The sequence below is a fragment of the Rhineura floridana genome, chromosome 8, assembly GCF_030035675.1.
Source record: "Rhineura floridana isolate rRhiFlo1 chromosome 8, rRhiFlo1.hap2, whole genome shotgun sequence".
NCBI classification, from domain to species: Eukaryota; Metazoa; Chordata; class Lepidosauria; order Squamata; family Rhineuridae; genus Rhineura; species Rhineura floridana.
Genome location: NC_084487.1, coordinates 83,448,387 through 83,468,521, shown reverse-complemented (window position 1 = coordinate 83,468,521; position 20,135 = coordinate 83,448,387). Strand labels below are relative to the sequence as shown.

Here is a 20,135-nt window from a genome sequence, read left to right as displayed (position 1 = left end):
ACTTGCATTGGCTGCCTGTATGTTTCCGAGCTCGATTCAAGGTGCTGGTTTTGACCTATAAAGCCTTATACGGCTTGGGACCACAATACCTGATGGAATGCCTCTCCCGATATGAACCCACCCATACACTACATTCAAGATCAAAGGCCCTCCTCCGGGTGCCTACTCCAAGGGAAACTCGGAGGGTGGCAACAAGGGAGAGGGCCTTCTCAGTGGTGGCCCCCAAATTATGGAATGATCTTACTGACGAGGTGCGCCTGGCGCCAACACTGTTATCTCTCTGGCGCCAGGTCAAGACTTTCCTCTTTTCCCAGGCATTTTAGCATGTGTTTTTAAATTGTTTTTATATTGTTTTGAATTTTAAAACTGTGTTTTAAAATATGTTTTTAAATTGTGTATTTGTTTTAATGTTTTTGATTGCTGTAAACCGCCCAGAGAGCTTTGGCTATGGGGCGGTATACAAGTGCAATAAATAAATAAATAAATAAATAAATAAATAAATATTGTTGATTAAACAATAAGCAATAAATCATTTTTGCATGTAGGTACTTTCATATTTTGATTCAAGAAACTGAACATACATATATTTCCTATAATTAATTATAGTTAATTATAATTATAATAGTTATAATATAATATATAATGTTATTATATTTTAATAGTTAATTATAATTAAACATTTTCTAAAAGATGTTTTCAAAGCTTTTTAAAAAAATGTTTTTAAAGATGCTTTGTTTTAATATATTTCAAAGTTGTTTTTATGATGTTTTAAAGTGTTTTTAGTGCTTTTGTTTGCTGTCCTGGGCTCCTACTGGGAGAAAGGGTGGGATATAAATCAAGTAAGTAAGTAAATAAATAAATGATGTTAAAAGTCTTTAGGCTGAGAAACCACAAATGTCTAGGTCTGTGATGGCAATCTTCTTTTTTTGCAGATAAAGAGACATAAAGAGAAACCTCTAAGGCAAAACCATTAATAGAAAAAGAAATTGGAGTGTGTGTCTTGGTTTGCTACTGCTTACTGTTAAGTGGGACAAACCATTTTGGCACAATGTTCTTTTGGAACTGAACAGTCCTTAGATGCTTTCATGATACAGGAAGTTTGCCACCAGCATAAAGGGAATAACAATGTTTGGATTACTGTTCTGGTGTTCTGAAATTGGCTTGGCAAGTAGAACTTGAGGTTTGCTTGGAAATGAACAATAAATATCCTTGTGTTGGACTTTTCTGCCCTCCGAGCACAGCAGAGTGTGCATCTCCTAATATTAAACAGTTTTTCTGCCAGCCATTGCATTCTGGATTCTATATTTATTCATTCAGTTATTCTGAATATGAGAGTTACCAAGGAAGGAAGGAAGGAAGGAATTTTTTTTAGGTTCAGGGTTTTGTACTGCAAATTCTAATTATAATACTTAGTTGTGATATCAATTATCACTGATTCAAAAATAAGGACGATATTTAAACTCTAGTTAAAAATGTGGGGAGTTGTGGGATAAATGATTTTTGTTTCTTTAGCGTGCTAGTCTAAGTTATATGTTACAGTGCCATTCAGTGCATGGCAACTCTGTAACATTTTAGGAGGCCAGTAGTTTGTCAGCTCCTCATGTTCATGGTTCTTTGGTCAGTGTTTGACATTCAAAACTAATGAAAGTAATTTTTGAAATGTACCCAAAATCTCAAGAGTTGTCATGTGAATTTATTTTATGGTCCCAAGTGTACTTTTCATTTCCTTGATTGAAAATCTCTAAGAGAACAGTCTGAAAGTCTTCAGATTAAACAAATTAGTTTTAAAAGCCAGGAAAAATAAGGAAGTACTAGGTCCCCACTTACCCAGGATTAGGTCCCCACTTACCCATTGAATTGATGAATGAGACTTACTTCTGAATAGACACAGTCATGATTGCACCCTAATTTATCTAAAAGGCAAGATCTGATGTGAAAATGCAAACCCATGCAAATTTAGCTCTAGAAAAAGGAGATAAAAATCCCATATGTTTAGGATGATGTTGTTTGAAATACATTAAATTTCCAGCAAAATAAAAAACTTATTGGCTTGTATTGTAACTTCTGTTCTGCTTACAGAATGTAGTTCTTTTTATAAAATGGGGCTTTCCTACTTCCCACTGCAGCTACCTGTGGCTCCTAAACTCCAGAGAGTTGAGAAACCCTCTAGAACAGGATGACATTTGGCATGAGGAAACCCAGCAGGAAAGTTCATGTAAAAGTACCTTAAGATCCAAGCCATTATGTTTTCTATTTGCATTTAACTGTATCAACAATTGGTGGTTGTTGTTTTTTCATTTTTCATTTTATTTTCCTTCTTTCATTTTCATTTTCCTGCTACTGTTACTCTCATAACCCATTTCCTCCCAAAGGAGAGCCTGATCTACTGAAATGATTTCCTTTTTTAGTTTGTATGCCAATGTAAGTATGCTTTTAATATCATAATGGACACCATTTTATCTTCCATTTCCTTTGGGAGGGTTTGGTGGAGGCCACCTGGGTTTTCACACTTTTCTTTCAAGCTGGGAGAAGTAATCATTGGTGAACTCATCATGTGGATTCTTCACCATCCACCCTGTTTGGTAGTGGCACCTGTCAGTTATAGATAGACATTGCAGTCTTAAAGTTGCATTAACACAGTAGTTCATCTGATAGATAAAAGCGATACAAATCACTGTGCAGCTTAAGTTCTACCCAGAGTAGATCCATTGAAATATAACTTAGTTAGTTAAACTAGCTAAACTATTGAATTCACTACCAAAAGAGGTAATGATGGCCACCAGCTTAGATGGCCTTATAACCTACATAAGCAGTTTTATGTTCATCTTTGACCTGAAACAACCAATTATGAAAATGAAATTATACAAGTGATAACTCTTGAAGGAGACAGTGATACAGTTTGGAGTAACAAGACCAGCTACGTTATTTTGCAAGTACTAATTATATAAATAACCATAATATGACTAACAGAAACTTGATAGAATGAGATCATGCCTTCAAAATATTAATATCTGAACTGCATGCATTTTTCTTTTGGTAACAACTAACATTTCCAGGTCATAAAACTTCTTGCAACCTATAGGCAACAAATATGTTAATAACTGCACCAATCTGTATGGCTGGTATACAGCCTAGTTGTTATAGGTGGCAAATCACAGCTTGAACTCTGGCTCTCAAATATACTGTATTCAGTTCAAGGTTGGATGTATTTATTTATTTTGTTATACCAATTTTATACCATTTAAACAAGAAATATCTTTATACCACTTAAACAAGAAATATCTTTATACCACTTAATCAAGAAATATCTAATGATGAGTTAGGATTGGGATGTACTAGATTGAGTGATGTGAGTAAAAAGAAAGATCACATATGGGTGAAACCCTTGTTCTTAATGTGAGACATGCATCTTTGTATAGTATACTAATAACGAAAAGAGAAAAGAATTATCTATGCTTTGTGTCATATATATTGCCTCATTTCACAGACATAGTCTCCAACTATGCACAAAACTTATTTGCATCTTAACTTTGTCCATAGAGTTGGTGTGCAACTCAATATAAAATAATGTATTAAGTTAAATAACATGAATTGTCATATGGACTATATACTTTACAACAGTTTTACAGGTCTACCACATTTTATTTCACTCTGTCTGCCCCTTATGTCCATGTCTGAAATCCAGCTGAGATATAAATTAATGTAACTTTTATTGACTGAAAAGGTCTGAAGGGCGTGTTATATGTTCCACTTCTGTAGATAAATTGTTGGGTGTATTTATCGTTGAAATTAATGACAAATGTCCCATTGATTTAATGGACTCTACAGACTCCTCTCTCTCTCTCTCTCTCTCTCTCTCTCTCTCTCTCTTTCTCTTTCTCTTTCTCTCTCTCTCTCTCTCTCTCTCTCTCTCTCTCTCTCTCTCTCTCTCTGTGTGTGTGTGTGTGTGTGAGAGAGAGAGAGAGAGAGAGAGAGAAATTACAATTTCAAGGTGATTGTATAGATCTATGCAAATTATCCATTCTTCCTATCATCTGTCATATGAAACAGTAAGGTAAATAGAAATGTGTGCTTGAAAATTTAAAAATGAATAATTTTAGCCTGACATGGACAGTGATCCCACTTTTATTACTGATAGCTCTCATAAAAGAAATGACTTGTACCCATGGAAACTATTAAATGTGTCCCTAAATTTTTCATGCACAGGTATAGGAACCAATAGATGAAAGATGATGAGTTCTCATAAAGAATAAAATTAAGAAAAACAGCAGCAACTGTTAAGTATTGTACCTATAAGCACTACATAAGTCCACCCTAAAAATAACCCTTACAACAATCCTACGTTTTCATCAACTCCTGCAATACCAAAAATTGTTCTGTGGACAAGATTTTTTATATGGATATTTAATGTGTAGGCGTTGGTACAAGCTCATAGGTCCTTCCATACCTGTTGGACTCTTTGTCCATAGGACGTCTAGTTCAGGAAGAGAAGGGATAGAGAAAATGGGAAAGAGGTCATATTTGGAGAGCAGTTCTGAAGGATCAGGTTGAAAGGATTCAGTCTGATAATGTGATGAGTGTCCTAGTTCCTTTCTCAAGAAGACATAAAGACAGAGGCTCTTCCTTGTAAGTGGGAAAGCTTTATGCAAATGAGCAATGGGTACATGTTCAGCAGCAGCCACAGAATACAGGGAATCCGATACAAGAGTTCAAGAACTGAATCAGAAGTTCAGGACTAGACAGAAGCAATGAAGATGTCCCAACAAGTTGTCACGCCCCTCCTGCCAAGTTTTAAAGGGTGAGGCAGTGTGAACTTACTCACAAAACTTTCTCCCCTTACAGGATTGGTGTGCTTGGACACATGCTTCTCCAGGGTGGGTACATCTGTTCCCATCAATGTAGGTGACAATACTGTAGATTCTTGGTGACAGGAATCCCATCCCAGGGCTCTGCCTCCTGCACAGCCCCTGCACAGTGCACAGTTGATCAAATTCCTACCAACTTCCCAATGAAGCTCTCCACACCATGGGAGGGGCGGAGAGGAGAGCTGTTGAATCTGCTTCTTCTTCCCTAACAGCTAGGGTGAAAGGGGCAGAACCTCCATCCCAGACTGCCATGACTCGATTGCCTCCTCTGTTCTCTCCTCCTCCTCTTCATCATCTGTCTGAGGCTGCCACTCCAGGCCAGTCCCTGATGGAATCACCGTACTCATGATGAGTGAGCAGTAATTTCAAATCTGTATCTTAGCAGGATTTTTACCTCATCATATGAGTAAATCCTTTGTCATCAGTCTTTTTAAGTGAATGTACTGCCCATCAGATAATTTCCTACAAGCATAGGTTATACTACATACAAAAGGAGCTACCTTGCTTGCAAGAGACTGATATATTCACTTCAGTTGAGGAAGGAGCTCTGCACAGGACAATAGAGTGAGAAAGAATTGTCTACTCATATTACTAAACTGTATTCATTCATAGGCATTAATTAATAGGCATCGACAGAGACATACAGAGCAATGTGGCAAAGTGGTCAAAATGTCATATCAGGGCTGAGGAGTTCTAGGTTCAAATTCCCACTCAATTGCAAAACTCATTGGACAATCTGTCAGCCTAACATAACTTACATCACACAGTGTGGTTATGAGAACAAAATGAGTGGAAAGAGAACACTGGGCCATTTCAAGGAAGGGAGGATATATCATTAAATAATAACTTTCAATATCAAACAAGTGTGTTTGATATTGCATTAAGAAAAAAAACCCTGCATATTAACTAGGAAGAATACATAGTACCTGATTTTTTTTAAGTGGCACTGATTCCACTGTAACACTGGAGCTGGGGCAAGTATTTAAAAATGCAAGCCACCTGCTGAAACTGATTGGCTCCATTTCAGTTTTGGCCCAGCCCAGCGTAACCCAGTTCAGCTCCTGTTTGAACTGGGCCAAAGTGGAAAGTGGCTTGCATTCCACCTCATCTGTACTCCTGCCCTCCCCACTTGCTCCTGCCTACTCCACAAAGGGGAAAAAACACCTTGGGTAGGAGGAAGTATGCTAGGCAGTGGAGGACAGGAGAGTGCTGGACAGTGACATGCCTGTTGAGAAATGACACCCACGGGGTGCCATCTTTTGTTGAGAGGAGGCATTTGCCACCTAGGTATCCTACAGGGGCTCTTGTTGCCAACTTGTCTGGCCTTCATTGCCAATCACCTCACCTTAAAGCTAGGATGTTTTTTTCTCTGCAGGGAAAGGAGGGCTGGCAGGAAGGGCAGGGGAGCAGAGGAGGTGGGCAGACTGGGATAAGGGGGAAATTGGGCTGTTCAGGTATTGAAGCCTGACCAGCCTAACTGATTTTTGGTATGAGCAAGCAGGTGCTCACCCACCCCTATGAAGCACTATAAGGTTACCTATTTCTGTTTCCAAACTTAAATGTGAATAATTTAATTTAGAAAAGATATTTTTATTTCTGTCTCAATATATAATGTGTTGCAATAACAGAATGCTGACTTCCAAGGTGTCTCCCTTCTCCCTTTTGTGAAATGAACAGGAGATCTATTTAACAAGCTCAATTGCATCTAGGTATTCATTTTTTTAGCATGAAATAATCTGGCTAGAGTCAGACTATTTTAAAATTGCCAATTAGTAACTAAAACAAGTCTAAGCAATAAAATGTATTTAAAGTTTAAAACCAAGTCACAAACACTGTTGTTGCAAATAAGCTGGAGACCTGGACTGATGTTCCTTTCTTCCTGTCTTGCAGCTGTCTGCTAATCTAATTCATATTGTTTTTCCCCAGGATGAAAGGGATTTTTGTTTTTAAAAAAGCATTCTCAATAGAAGCAAGTGACTGATGTTAAAAAGGCACTCCATTTAAAAGAGTTGCTAGGAAACATGCAGACTAGAAGGAAAAAAATCTTTCTGAGTTTGTCCTCATGGGTAGAAGTTGTTTGGGGTGTTTTTGTGTGTAAATTGTTATGCTACGGCCTTATTTTGAGTCTCTAAAAATAATCAGTTAACTCTGTAGAGGTAAGATTTTAGAATCTTATTTGAAATACTTCATGAAAGCAATTTTCATACAAAAGTACCTTGTTATAACTGATAACCAAAGAACCTCAGTACAATATATGTGCAGTTTTCCTATATTATACTTCCTATTACCCTGTGAGATAGGTTAGTCTGATATATTGTGATTGGCTCAAGGTCACCCACTTGAATTTCTTTGGTCTGGAGAGATTTTAATTGGTTTCACACTCTTCCAAGGAAACACACTCTTCCAAGGAAACCCACAACTCCTCAGCCAGTATTGCATATTCCTTCATCAGTGCCCAAACCCTGAAGCCCCAGGAAATAAACAAACAAATAATCCAAATAATGAATGGTGTTAACTAACACAATTTGCTGTCTGATATTCTACTTTCATTCTCTACCAAATTTCTCAAAAGCAGCACAAGATATTAGAAAGCCCATGGGGAGGGCCCTGTTAAAAGACAATTGACCTTTGAAAGAAAAAAACAGGAGGTCAAAATCTAGAAGGTTGATTGTCACAAAGCAGATTTTATATCATATTTACCCATAAGGGATCTCCTTTCACAGCACCAAGCGTATGGTGCTGTAGAAGGAAACATACGACACAGAACAAATCTTACATGGGATAGCATCATTCACTGAATTTCCCTATGGGTGTAAACTCTTCACCTTCTTGGTGGCAATACCCAGAGACTCACAAAGAAGGCATTGAAAGGGCATCAAAAGGCCCTATTAACAGCCAGTTTCTTCTCATTTTTTTCTGCATTATCCATTCCATGCCCATTATTGACTTCAGAGTGCCTGAAATAAAAGGGTGGAGAGGAGGACCTTGATAAGTGATCCAGATTCCAAATGTAAATCTATCAATGAAATAAACTGCATCATCCTTGCTCAGGTAGGATGCCAGCAACCTTGAAAGCACTTCTTTAACTTGGCTAGGACTATTTTCTCATGCTCTCACCTGATTGATGGTTTCTTCTTACTTGTCCCTCCATAAGGCCTCCATTGAATCTGCTCGCTCTCTGATATCATGTGAATGGCCAGGGTCCCCCCAAAGAACCTTTGTGTCTAAACTTGTATGGCTGGCTGGCACAGAAGCCATGGAAGCTATACTTCCAACAGGCAGGTGTGCTTGAACTTCCTGCCCCATGGCATCATGGGAAACTGCTGTGCTTGAAGTACAGGCAGCCAGATGACCACTGTCCACCCTGTCCCCTACAATGGGATGCAATGAGGTAACAAATTGCACTCAAAGGCTTGGGCTCCTTTTTGTCTCACAGCCTCAAAATACCAACTGCAAATATCATAACCAAGTCAAGTCACCCCCAATACCCTATATATTCCTGTTAAATAATATCCAAATACATCAGGACTCCATCTGTCTCCAACTGTTTCTGCATTACTATACCCATGTAAGTGAAGAAATTGGGAAGCTAATTGGGCTAAGTCTATCAATACTGGACTAAATCTAGTTAGTGACTATCTTTTAGGAAGGAAAATTTTTTCAAGAAAAGGAAAAAGACAATTTCAGAATAATATTGGTGTGGCAGAAGAACTGATCTCTGGAAGTGGAAGGAAGTCTTCACATCTATACATTGGAATAGTTTGCTGCTGATTACATTCACATTGTATCTTTTCACAAGCCTGCATCAAGTGTTTTTGAAGCGTAAAAGTTTTAGGATGGGAGAGGGGAACCTATGGCCCTCCAGTTATTAAACTACAAATCCCATCACCCGACTAGTGACCAGACTTTGTGGGGCTGATGGGAGTTAAAGTCTAATATCATCTGGAGGGCCATCTGAAGGTCTAATATGAAAAGAAAATCCACTGCACATTCCTCAGGTGTGCTGCAAGCCTAGCTTTGCTACTGAACTGATGAACCAATAGGATGCTAGTCTAATTTAATTAGTCTGTAGTGTTAATCCTCTTTGTCCACCTTTTGCTCTTTTGCCTTCTGCAGCACCAACTGGATTAAAGTTGTGCAGTCTCCTTGTTTCATGCACCCAGTTGCGGGGATATTTGGCAGCTTTCCCCATCCAAAAAAAGGGAAAGGAGTGGTAGAACAGGAGAGAGGAGGCAGACAGGGGCAGGATGGAAGGTGCTATGGAAAAAGGAGCTAAGACTGCTGTTTTTATATTGTCTATGTCTTCAGCCATAGAGAAATGCATAGCTTATCATACAAGCCTGTATAAGGGCTCATTTTGAATTGGACAAATATGGAACCCATAGGCTGCAACAAAATGTTGTGCTATACACCCATCCTCTAAGAGAAGTGCTGCTGGTTCAGGTCTCCAGACATCAACCGTGCTATAATATGATGAGGGGCTGAAACAGATCAACCATCCACTTCCAGTTTTCCACACACACACACCATCACCTAACTACAATATTGTGTGGCTCCTGGAGACCACTGAGTATGCTCAGTCGCATTCGACTGGTTTTTTAAAAATATAAACCTTAAATACTTCTGCATATCTATGGAGTCCCAGAGTATGTAGAAACTGGTACCTTATTTGTGGGTGCCCCACAGTTGTGCTTCTAAATTGATAGGCATTCAACTCCCTGAGTTTTCAATTAGAATATACAAGTGGGACCCACATCAAGTGTCGCAGTAAATCCTCACTCTTCTCTCCCTCCCAGTCTTCCATTTTTCTTTTGTACTAACAGTCAATATTGCATGGTACAAATCCACCCACCCATCGGCTCATGAAGGCCACTGAGTATGCTCAGTCCCCGTTGGACTGTTTGGGGGTTCTTTTAATTCACCTGTTTACATGCTTCCGCATGTTTAGGGAATCTCCCATATCCATGGAAACCACTATCTTATTGCAGGTAGGAAATTCCTCACAAAAATTAATCATATATGCATTCTTAAACACATTTTTGGTTGTATAATTGCACAACAAAATTCAGAGAAATGTGCATTTTGAAGGATAGTTGTGTTTCAATCCACATATTGTTTCAGAAAGTGCAAATTATGTAGGTACTCATTAAAATTTAAAGTATGAACTCAACCAAATTTCTCCGTCATCCCCATTTTTAGGTGGCCTGGAGAATGGCAGCAGTTTTGTGCTTCTTTTAATATGTAAGTCTATCCTAAGTGAGGCTAAATCTGGTTAATGACTATCTTTTAGGAAGGAAACATTTTTCAGTACTGGCAAAATGCTATGGTCTCTCCCGCTCACTGAAATACATAACTGCTTAGCAGACTGATCGAAAGGATGTACATAGAGCACATCCAAAATCTGTCTTTTGAAAATGTGAACTGCTGTTTGGCCATCTGAGCTGGAACATCCTGCTCAGTTGCAGCATTCAGTTTTATTGAAAGGAACTGGTGTGCTGCCTCATTTAATAGCAGGCAATTCTGAGGATATTTGTGACAGCAGCATATCAAAACATGTCACTACTTTTGCTTCTCACTAGGTGAACCAGTTTAGACGTGCTCTATGTTCACTTAGTTTATGCCCTTTTGAAATAGTATAAACTTCAGGGGGAAACTTTCATTCCCTAAATGCACTCTTTGGCATTAGTTAGTTTTTACAACGAGGAGATTAAATGGCTTAGCTCCCTAGTAGGTTTCTGATGATATTCGGCTTCCAGTTAAGAATCCATGCAATAGACATTAGGAGAGTCTTCCACAATGTAATCTGATTAGATTAAAACAAAAGCCAGGACCATGCTCTAAAGAAGTGTTACAAAGTCATACCAATGTCATATACTTGACAAGACCACCTCCTTTGTAAGTTCCAGTACATAGAGTAGATTATAGCATTTGATATGCGTTCATAAGTAATTATCATTGGTTCCTCTATGGAGTTATTCTCTTATCTCAACCTAATCAGGTGACTTCTTTTGCAATAATTTTAGTTCGTGTTAGCACAGTGCAAATATTTTTAAGCCGGTATTGAATAAATACCCACATACCTAGGCTAAAGCAATGACAGGGAAGATTTTGGCCAGTTTGAATCAATTTAATAACACCTTAAAACAGTAAACAGAAAGTTGCCACCTAAGATGGACTCTCTGAAAGGTTGACAATTGACCAGTGTCATAATCTTTCTGTGTCCATTGAGCTTGACATTCATATTGGCAACCAATGTGGTAATGATTCTAACAAAAGTGAAGATTTGAGTGTCTTTTTCTGTCGATAGCCAATAACAGTTCATGTTGGCATTTGTCAGGTTCTCTCAAAGATTTCAGTAGTACTATTTCAAGTTCTTTTTTGTTATTATATTAAAGTGATTTTGTTATTATATTAAAGTGATGTCAGAATTGATCATTTCCAAGATCTAACAACATTTTTATTCACTATCTCTGACGTTTCCAACAACTTTTGGACTATGGCTAGATAAACATTGCTTAGAGGTCTACTGCATAATAATTGATTCGTTTTTCTTTTCTTTTTAATGAACAGCTATTTCCCATGATTTGAAGGTCAGTGTGGCAAGACAGAAGTTCTTGAGAATAAACACTCTTGTGAAGATGAAGCTACAGTCCTTAACCAGTTATTTTGTTGCAGTCTGTTTCATTTTCTGTCTGGCAGGTAAGATGACCTCTAAGTTTAATCAGCTACTGAAATGACATTAAAATGAAAACTACTAAGCTAGAGCAAAACACAGGTTTAACTACTAGCACTTATCAAGTAGTTTAATCTTAATCTTGTAATTTGTGTCTCTTGCCTTTCTGTTTTTATTAAGTACGAAAACTAAAAGTGCTTAAATTCATGTGACATTAATTAGAACCTAGATTTTTACTATTTTATCCCCTATTCTGCTTTGAATTGGAAGTCATCACCAGTGGTGGGGGTGGGATTGTAGGTGGTTGTAATAGGAGGAGAAGGGTCACAGCCAGGTGATTTTCTGTTTAGGCAATAATGCACACAATACTGTAGTAACCAAATGTATTTTTACTAAGTAAGTTTTCTGAGTTTTAGTTGTTGTACTTGCAGAATCCTTGCAGATGCAGCAATAGCATCCTGAATATTTTTAGGAATTTCTTTTTTAGAAGAGTATCCATTTTGGACAATTTGTTTATATACAAATTTAAAAGACAAATTAGAAAGAAGTCTTTAAAGTATTGGAAAAATATGATCTTGGCAGGGCAGGCACACTAATTTAGTGACACACAGAAAATCTATGTTGCCCAATAGATGTGTGAAACAGAGATTCTCCTGCAATTGCTTAATTTTTTGAGCCTCTTTGCAGAGCGACATAATCTTTTAAAAAGTGATGTTTACTTTTTTAATAAATAAGTTTTGGGACCCCAGAAGGCTGCATGGTGGTGGCCCTTTTTACTGTCACAGTGTATATCATTTAAACCTTGACTAAATTGTCCTTGTTATCAAATTCAGCAAAATACACAAAGTGGAAATTTGAAACAACTTCTAGAGCAGCAGCTGTGTTGGTGTGCTGCAGCAAAAACACCAAAGAGTTTTGTAGTTCCTTAAAGGCTACTAGATTTCCTATGGGATACATTTTCATGGACTTGACCCTTTACCTGCATCTGAAGTGTACTCTAGTTTGTGAAAGCCAATGCTACCATGCATGTTAATCTTTAAAGTGCTACAAGATTCTTTGCCATAATTTGGAATGAGACAATAAAAAACCTGACCTTGAAGATCAGCATGTTGGCTTCATTGACTAATGTTTCATGTCTTGGGTGATCATGAATTAATTGTAGTAGCTACAAATAAAATTTAAATATTAAATATTAAAAACAGAAGTAAATGACTTCTAGAATTCATAGACTATGATTATTGCCACTGGACTGTACAATTCTGATAACTGCTTCTGACTGCTTTGATTGAAATATTTGCCCTTTGAAACAACATAATATGTAACCATGATGAAAGTATGATGATGCTATTGATAGTATTGACACAGAATGTCTGAAAGGACGTGATGAGAACTGATGAACAAGATCAATCTTGAAATATAGATTTGAAGACTTGGTTCTAATTCTCACTCCCTCACTTACTATTTCTAATTAAGTACAAACATTTGCAAATAGACATTTATAATTTGTATTTCGAAGGGTGGGATCCAAAATTCATACCCTTGGGGGACAGGGAATTTATCATCTCAGACACAACGGTTTGTGCCTTATGGCTGCCATTCTTCAGAGGGTGTTTTCAGAGATGCAGCGATCTGCTGACCCCAATAGGGAGAAGCTAAAAAGCCGCTATGCATGCACATCACTGTGATTCTCAGCCAAAAACTGTAGTTGAAAGAAAAAAATGGATTTGGAAACTATACCTGTGCCTAGAATTTAGGCCTCTGATGCTGCAGTCCCATGCACATTCAGACTGGAAATAAGCCCTGTTGAACACAGTGGGACTTACTTCTGATCTTGCAGTGCTTGAAGAAATTATGTCTCCCTTCACTCTTTCCTTTTGTGCCCCATTCCTTCTCCATCCTGCCCCTATTGCCAGAGAAATTTAAAGCAGTCCAAAGAAGTTTATCATTTTTATAAAGACAATATTTGATTTTAAGGTACTCAGCATTTTCTCTTCTTTTATTGAAAATGTATGAGGTATTTGGTTGCTGCGGGAACTCCTGGTGAGTGATGCGACAATCAGGAATTTCCTGGTTTGCTTCTGCAGAGATTAATGCATTCATATGAGACTCCATGAGCTGGACAAAAATTCTGTGCTGATGGTCAAGATCACAGGATGCTGAAGGAAGAGCTGGTAGCCTTCTGTGTATCTGCACCCATGGAGTTTGGCAGCAGTGTGGCATTGAATTCTAGGAATCACAGTTTAAAAACAGTAACTGCCTAGCTCCAGAAATATCTGAAAAGATATATTTAGATTAGATTAGATTAAAATGTATACCCTTCTTTTCTATTAGAGAAATATTCAAAGCAGCTTACAATACAATACAAAAATACAATATAAAGCAATATAAAATACTAAAAACAATGTAAAATATAAGATATTGAAATTACATATTGCATACAATAAGAGTTATATGGCAGATGCTGTTCCTCTTGCTATCTTAAGCAAAACAGAGGACCCAAGACTACATTCCAGTTCCCCCACAAGACCTCCCGAAGTGCTATCTCCCGAAATTCACAAACAAGTCTCTATGCCTTCAATTGATTAATTGTCTCTCCCCAATGCCTTAAGAACCCTTTCATCACTTATCCAACACTTTATTTTGGGGGTGACATTTGTTTGTGTGTTTTGACAAAAAACAATATTCCATTTTGTAAAACGTGAGGCATCATCCAGCCAAAGTCAACTTTTTATTCCTATTGATGCCAATAGAATATGCTTTCAACTCTCATATTTAAAAGTATGCTATTTTCAGGTACTTAACTGTAGCAGGATTATGTCCTCAGAGTTTAGAAAAAATACATAAATTAAGAGCATAAATATTCCCAATATGCAGATTGCACATATTGGGCTGTATCCAGTGCTGTAGCTCTGCTAGTGCAAGAGATTTTTGTGCATGTGGCAGAGCTGCCTCATCTTCTCTTGTCTCATCCAGTTCCCCTCTACCCTGTGCATCCTCAAAATCAGTTCTGGAGGGTTGAGGGAACCACCAGAGTGGGTTTTGGGGATACACAGGACCCAATGTGGGAGGACATGGAAGTTCGGTTGGACCAGCAGAACTACATACATAGAGCATTGGATACAGTCTATTGTATTGATCTACAGAATTCTGTACTGCACATAATATTTAGTAAATTGAATGGCCTTCGTATCAGTTTAATGTTGTATTTTAATCCAAAAAATATTATCTCAACTTCAGATTTTTTAAAAATATAAATGTTATTCACAATTTACACATTTTATGACTTCCGGGAAGGGTGACTTAGCCTGTGCCTGCTTTTGAGACGGGCTCCTGCCTCAAAAGAAGCTTATTCAGATATATCAGTCAGTTTTTTCTTTTTTTTTTGACTGATTAAACTTCTCCCGGGTAGGGAGAAACGAAGAGATTAACCTCAAAGCCTATTTTTGTTGGGACGACCAGATCTCATTAATTTATGGGACGAGGTCCAGCCGACGAAGGTGGGACGGATTTTCAACAGCAAGCTCTATCTGTTAAAGCGAACGTTCATCTTATCTTCTAAGAGAGAACGCACTAACAGGCAAGCACCCTTCTTTCTATATTTTTCTTTTACTTGACTTAAATTGTTGCTGTTTAAAAGAGATTTGCCAGATTGATCGGTTTTTGACATCTCACTGGGGAGCCATAACTTCTCTCTGCTACGCACTAATTAATAGCTTATCTCTGTTTTTGTTGCAAAAAGCTGTCCTGGATTTGCATTCTAAAGATATACACAGAAGAGGGATTTCTATTCCAGATTTTTATTTTGAAAAATATTATACTGTTTTGAGACTACTCTCTTTTTGGTCTATTTTATTTTGACGAATCTGTTTCTTGACGATTGCCATTAATTGTTCCGTTCCTGGGAACTGCATTTTGTTTACTTAACTATGGAGAGATAAGGCTGTCTGCTCTGTTTATACTGTGATGTCACCAAGTTTGGAGTATTAACCCAATTGTTGCTGAAATAAGAAGTGGTTTTCCTATATTTTTCTTTTAAAATGGCAATTAAGAAAGTGGCTGAGAATCTGGAAATAACTATGTTTCAGAAAATAATGGATGAGATTGAGATAATGAAAATTGAATTGAGTAAAATGAAGCAGGAGATTAAAGATATAAGGGTCCCTGTGAGAGAGGTGACCCTGGAAGGGGTCCCTGTGAGAGAGGAGACCCCGGAGATTGGAACAGGGGTCCCTGTGAGAGAGGTGACCCTGGAGACTGGAACAGGGGTCCCTGTGAGAGAGGAGATCCCGGAGATTGGAACAAACGTGGAACAGGAACAAGATTTGGAGTCTATGGACTTTAGAAATAAAATCTATTGTTTGGAACTCAATGTTATCTCTGAAGAAATTAATGAAGATTCTAGAGATAAAGTTATCAATGGCATGGATAATCTTCTGGACTGGAATGATGTGATGGAGCCCAATATAGAGAAAATCTATGGAATTAACTGCAGCCATGTGACAATGGAAAAACTTTTAAGAGATGACCCAGTGTATTTTGAAAAAAAGAACAGAGATATGATTTTACAGCAGTATTTCAGCAACCTATTCAGAATGGATGGCAAGAAAATATTTGGGATAGAGGTAATTCCCATCAGACTCTTACTATATGACTATGGCTTTGACAGCAAGATTATTATGGAATACTGATAATGGAAGATTGGATATTGAAATTACTGGACTTAACAAGACTACTGAAGATGGAAGACGGAAAATGGAACTAATAGAGATAATAGAACAATGGCTACTGAAATTACTGAACCTAACAGATTCTGATGTGATGGATTAATTGAAATGTTTATTTTGACTATGGTTATGACAATAAGATTATCATAATTAGTAATGAGATGGATTAATCGATATGCTTATCTGGAAAAAAAAATTGATAGATATATTTCTTAAAGAATTGAAACCTCTCTTTGACTTTTTGTGGAAAGAATAAAGTAATGTATATGAGATTTGATGATTAAGTAAGATAACTACTGGAGGAAAGTGATTTTATAATATGACTTAAGAGACAGGATTGTTATATATTATAGACTTATAACTGATTTGATCTTTGACAAATGGGAAGTCAATATTTTACTCTTTATTTTTTATTTTTGTTTTTTTTTTCTTTTTTTCTTTTTGTTTAACTATTTTTGATTTTGTTTTTTGTCTTTGAATGTTTTATGATTTTGTCTTGTATGTTTTATGAAAATCTGAATAAAAATTATTGAAAAAAAAAAAAAAACAATTTACACATTTTATGTATATTTTGCATAGTTACATGATCACATATTTACAATATTGTTTATTGGCATAATTTCTGGTGTCCTCTTCTGATGACGACTTTGGGATTATTGTACAGAATAATACCTGTTCTGCCTCAAGGTTGCCATTTCAAATACATAGTGTTAAGCATCTGATATTTGGTGTTCAATGGCCAAAATCCTTCTGATGCTTTGTGCTCCTGGCAGGCTTTGTTTTTACAAGTGTGCAATGGATTGTATTTGATGAACATTTACTCAGAGTAGACCCATTAAAATTAATGGACCTAAGTCGTCATGGTCCTTAATTTCAATGGGTGTACTCTGAGTAAAAGTTTGTGGAATACAACGCTACTGTTCTATGATTTTTTTAAAAAAAAAACTGCAGACCCTCTTTTTTAATTGCTGCATACTGTTTTTATGAAGTTTAAATGTTTATAGATTCTAAGCATCCCTGGGCGATGATTGGGATGGTAAAATAAAATAAAATTACTGAATGTAAAATGATTTCAGAGCTGTGGCTAATGAAAATAAAGACCAGATTAATTTTCAAAAACCCAAAAGGAAACTATTTCTCAGAATATCATTTGCATTCAATCAGTTAAGGTGACCTAATTTAAGTACTGCTTCATTTCAGATGAAAACATCTACTTATCACTGGCATGTAGTGTCCAAAGTGAGGTGAAATTCAGTTGAAAGATCCTCTGTATGCACTCCAGGAAGTGCTGTCTGGTATACAAAGCTGTTAGTTACCATCCACTTTCATACTGTTTGGTAGATATATTATGAAAGAAATGAATAGCAAAATAAGCAGAAATAAATAACAAAATAAGTTAAATGCTCTACTGTCATCAAAGCTTGAAAGAGAGTGTCACAAATACTACAGGAATTATTGGGGAATAAAAATATATTTCATTCTGTTATATAATGGCCATTTAGCTTTTATCATATATACATGGATCTGGTATGAATCTTTATTATTACTAAAGTCCATGTACAAAATGTGGTGCTCCCACCATTTGCTTGAAATAGTACATCTGTCTCAGAATTCACAAGGAGGTTTATTTTTTTAATATACTGCTGACAAATTCCTCAAATTTATATATAAATGACAATCCACCAATAATAACAAAGTTCAGTTATCCTGGAACAAGATGAAGTTGGAGGAATCCCGTTTCATGTTTCCATTGTACATCATAGTGAGAGCTTTTTTTAGTCAAAGGGATACCATAAGATGATGCACTCCTTATCAGTCATTCTTCCAAAAAGCTACCAAATATCACTAATCACTGCTAGATGTAGTGAAAGAGAGAAAAGCAGTCAGAAAATTACCAAGATCCAGTGAACATTATCCCTATACATCACTATACATGCATAAGGCGCTACAGGGAGAAAATCTAGCTCCTGAGTAAGGAAAGAAACTCTGAAAGTACAGCAGCAAGTAATCACATTTTGTTGAGCTTGTGTTGATCAGGGAAATTCTTATATAGCTTATTATAGTTTGCTCCTAAAGGCAGTTTGGTGAGGATTGTGCTTGAATTTCTTTTGATAGCTTATGTTGCACATACTTGTAGGCTGAATAGCACAAATGAACGGCACTGGGATAAACAAGGTCATTACATATGTAGCTGCAGAAACAGAGTGGATTAACTTTGAGTTTCTTCTCTCCAGACTGAGAATGAATCTCTGAGGCTAGTGGACTGAAACTGTTAAATTTGTATTACACAGATGGCAAAGCAATAAATATTCCCTCTAAAGGAATTTATACTGTAACCATCAACTGACTCTGCTAATTTCACATGTTTTGTATGTTCTTCTTTTGAAGCCCTCCTTTCCTTTTTTCCCTCAAATAGATGCTAAATGCATTATTTTTTTATTTTTATCCCAAAACTCTTTTTGCATTTGTATTTTGTTTTATGATTTAAAAAAAATTGCCTGAAATATTATTTTCCTTTGGTATGTTAATTTTAATACTTTTTTCCTATAAGAGCAGGGTTACTTAACTGTAATTCTTGGCCTCCAAGTAGCCACAGTACAGTCATATATCTGAAAGTGCATATAGAAGCATAGGAAGCTGCCTTATACTGAGTTAGACCATCAGTCTGTCTAGCTCAGTATTGTCTACACTAACTGGCAGTGGCTGTCAAGGGTTGCAGACAGAAGTATCTCCCAGCCCTATCTGGAGATGACGGGTTGAACCTGGGATCTTCTGCATGCAAGTCAGATGCTCTATCACTGAGCTACAACCCTGAACATGCCTGAACATGGGAAAGTATTTGTATTCCACTCAGCTAACTTGCAGGTAACAACTTTATGTTCTGAAAGGTTGGCATGTACCCTTCTATCGCTTCTGGCCACTTTGGAGACTAGAGAATTCAGCTTTCCTATAGCAGGGGCATTTAAAAAGGCAGCTGTTACAGGTAAGCAGCTCTGTCTTCTCCTTCATAAAGTCCAGTGCACAGTGCTTTACTGAATCAAATGACCAGGTTGCTGCTTTGTGTATGTCCATTATAGACACTTTCCAGTCTCTGTTGCTATGGCCTCCTGGGTTCTTACAAGGTACACTTGTATTGCCAGTGCAGACATTGTTCTCACTGCCTCTTAGGGTAATTAAATTGCCTATACAGTTTGTTTTGGAACAATTTCCACTGAGACAATAAACCTTGGTCTGGACTATACCACTCCCAACAATGTATAGTTGTAAAAAGAGACACAGCACTTGTTAAGACACAATTAGTATCACATCTAATTTGGCCAAAAAAGTAGGGTAGTAGAAAAAATCAGATGGCAGTTTAGTTGCAGCATTGGTGTGACTGAGCAAACTGCTAATGAAGCTAACCTTCAACTTCAGCTTTGCCATATAAAATGGCCTAAGCCAGAGGACATCAGATGTCATCCCCATCTGGTGGCTATTTGCTGGGTCATGGAGCAAATTTTCTCTGTCTGTATCTTCCAAACAGGCAGATGTACACATCACAGATGCCTCTACTAGCTTTGGCACCAGTTTGCAGGATTGTTGACAGTGTCAACAGAGAGCCACTGGCCTTAAGGTGAATTGTAACTAGTTTGCAATCTGGGAGGTGTATTGATTATACAGCCATGAGAGTGGCTGTATACTATAGCCAGCGTGGATTTTTCACATTCCGCAATGTCAAATTGAAAATACCCCCCATGCAATTCTGATGCTTCCCATAAGCTCATTTCAAAACAAACCTTACAAAATGTATAGTCCTGAACTCAGATACCCTTGCTTAACAACACTCTCAATTTTCATGGCGATACACAAAACAGTCAGAGAAAATCGAGAGTT

At 37.2% G+C, this 20,135-nt stretch overlaps 1 protein-coding gene across 3 annotated transcripts in view; it reads left to right on the top strand.

Moving 5' to 3' along the window:
- CNTN1 (contactin 1) overlaps window positions 1-20,135 on the top strand; it is a 326,339-nt gene that overhangs the window by 189,516 nt on the left and 116,688 nt on the right. For 2 of the 3 annotated variants that reach the window (XM_061639947.1, XM_061639949.1), the window contains exon 2: window positions 11,436-11,564. In XM_061639947.1, the coding sequence (XP_061495931.1) occupies window positions 11,504-11,564 (61 nt within the window). In that variant the 5' untranslated portion in view covers window positions 11,436-11,503. Of the gene's footprint in view, window positions 1-10,074; window positions 10,107-11,435; window positions 11,565-20,135 lie in introns of those variants that run through there. The other variant, XM_061639948.1, reaches the window with a different exon arrangement.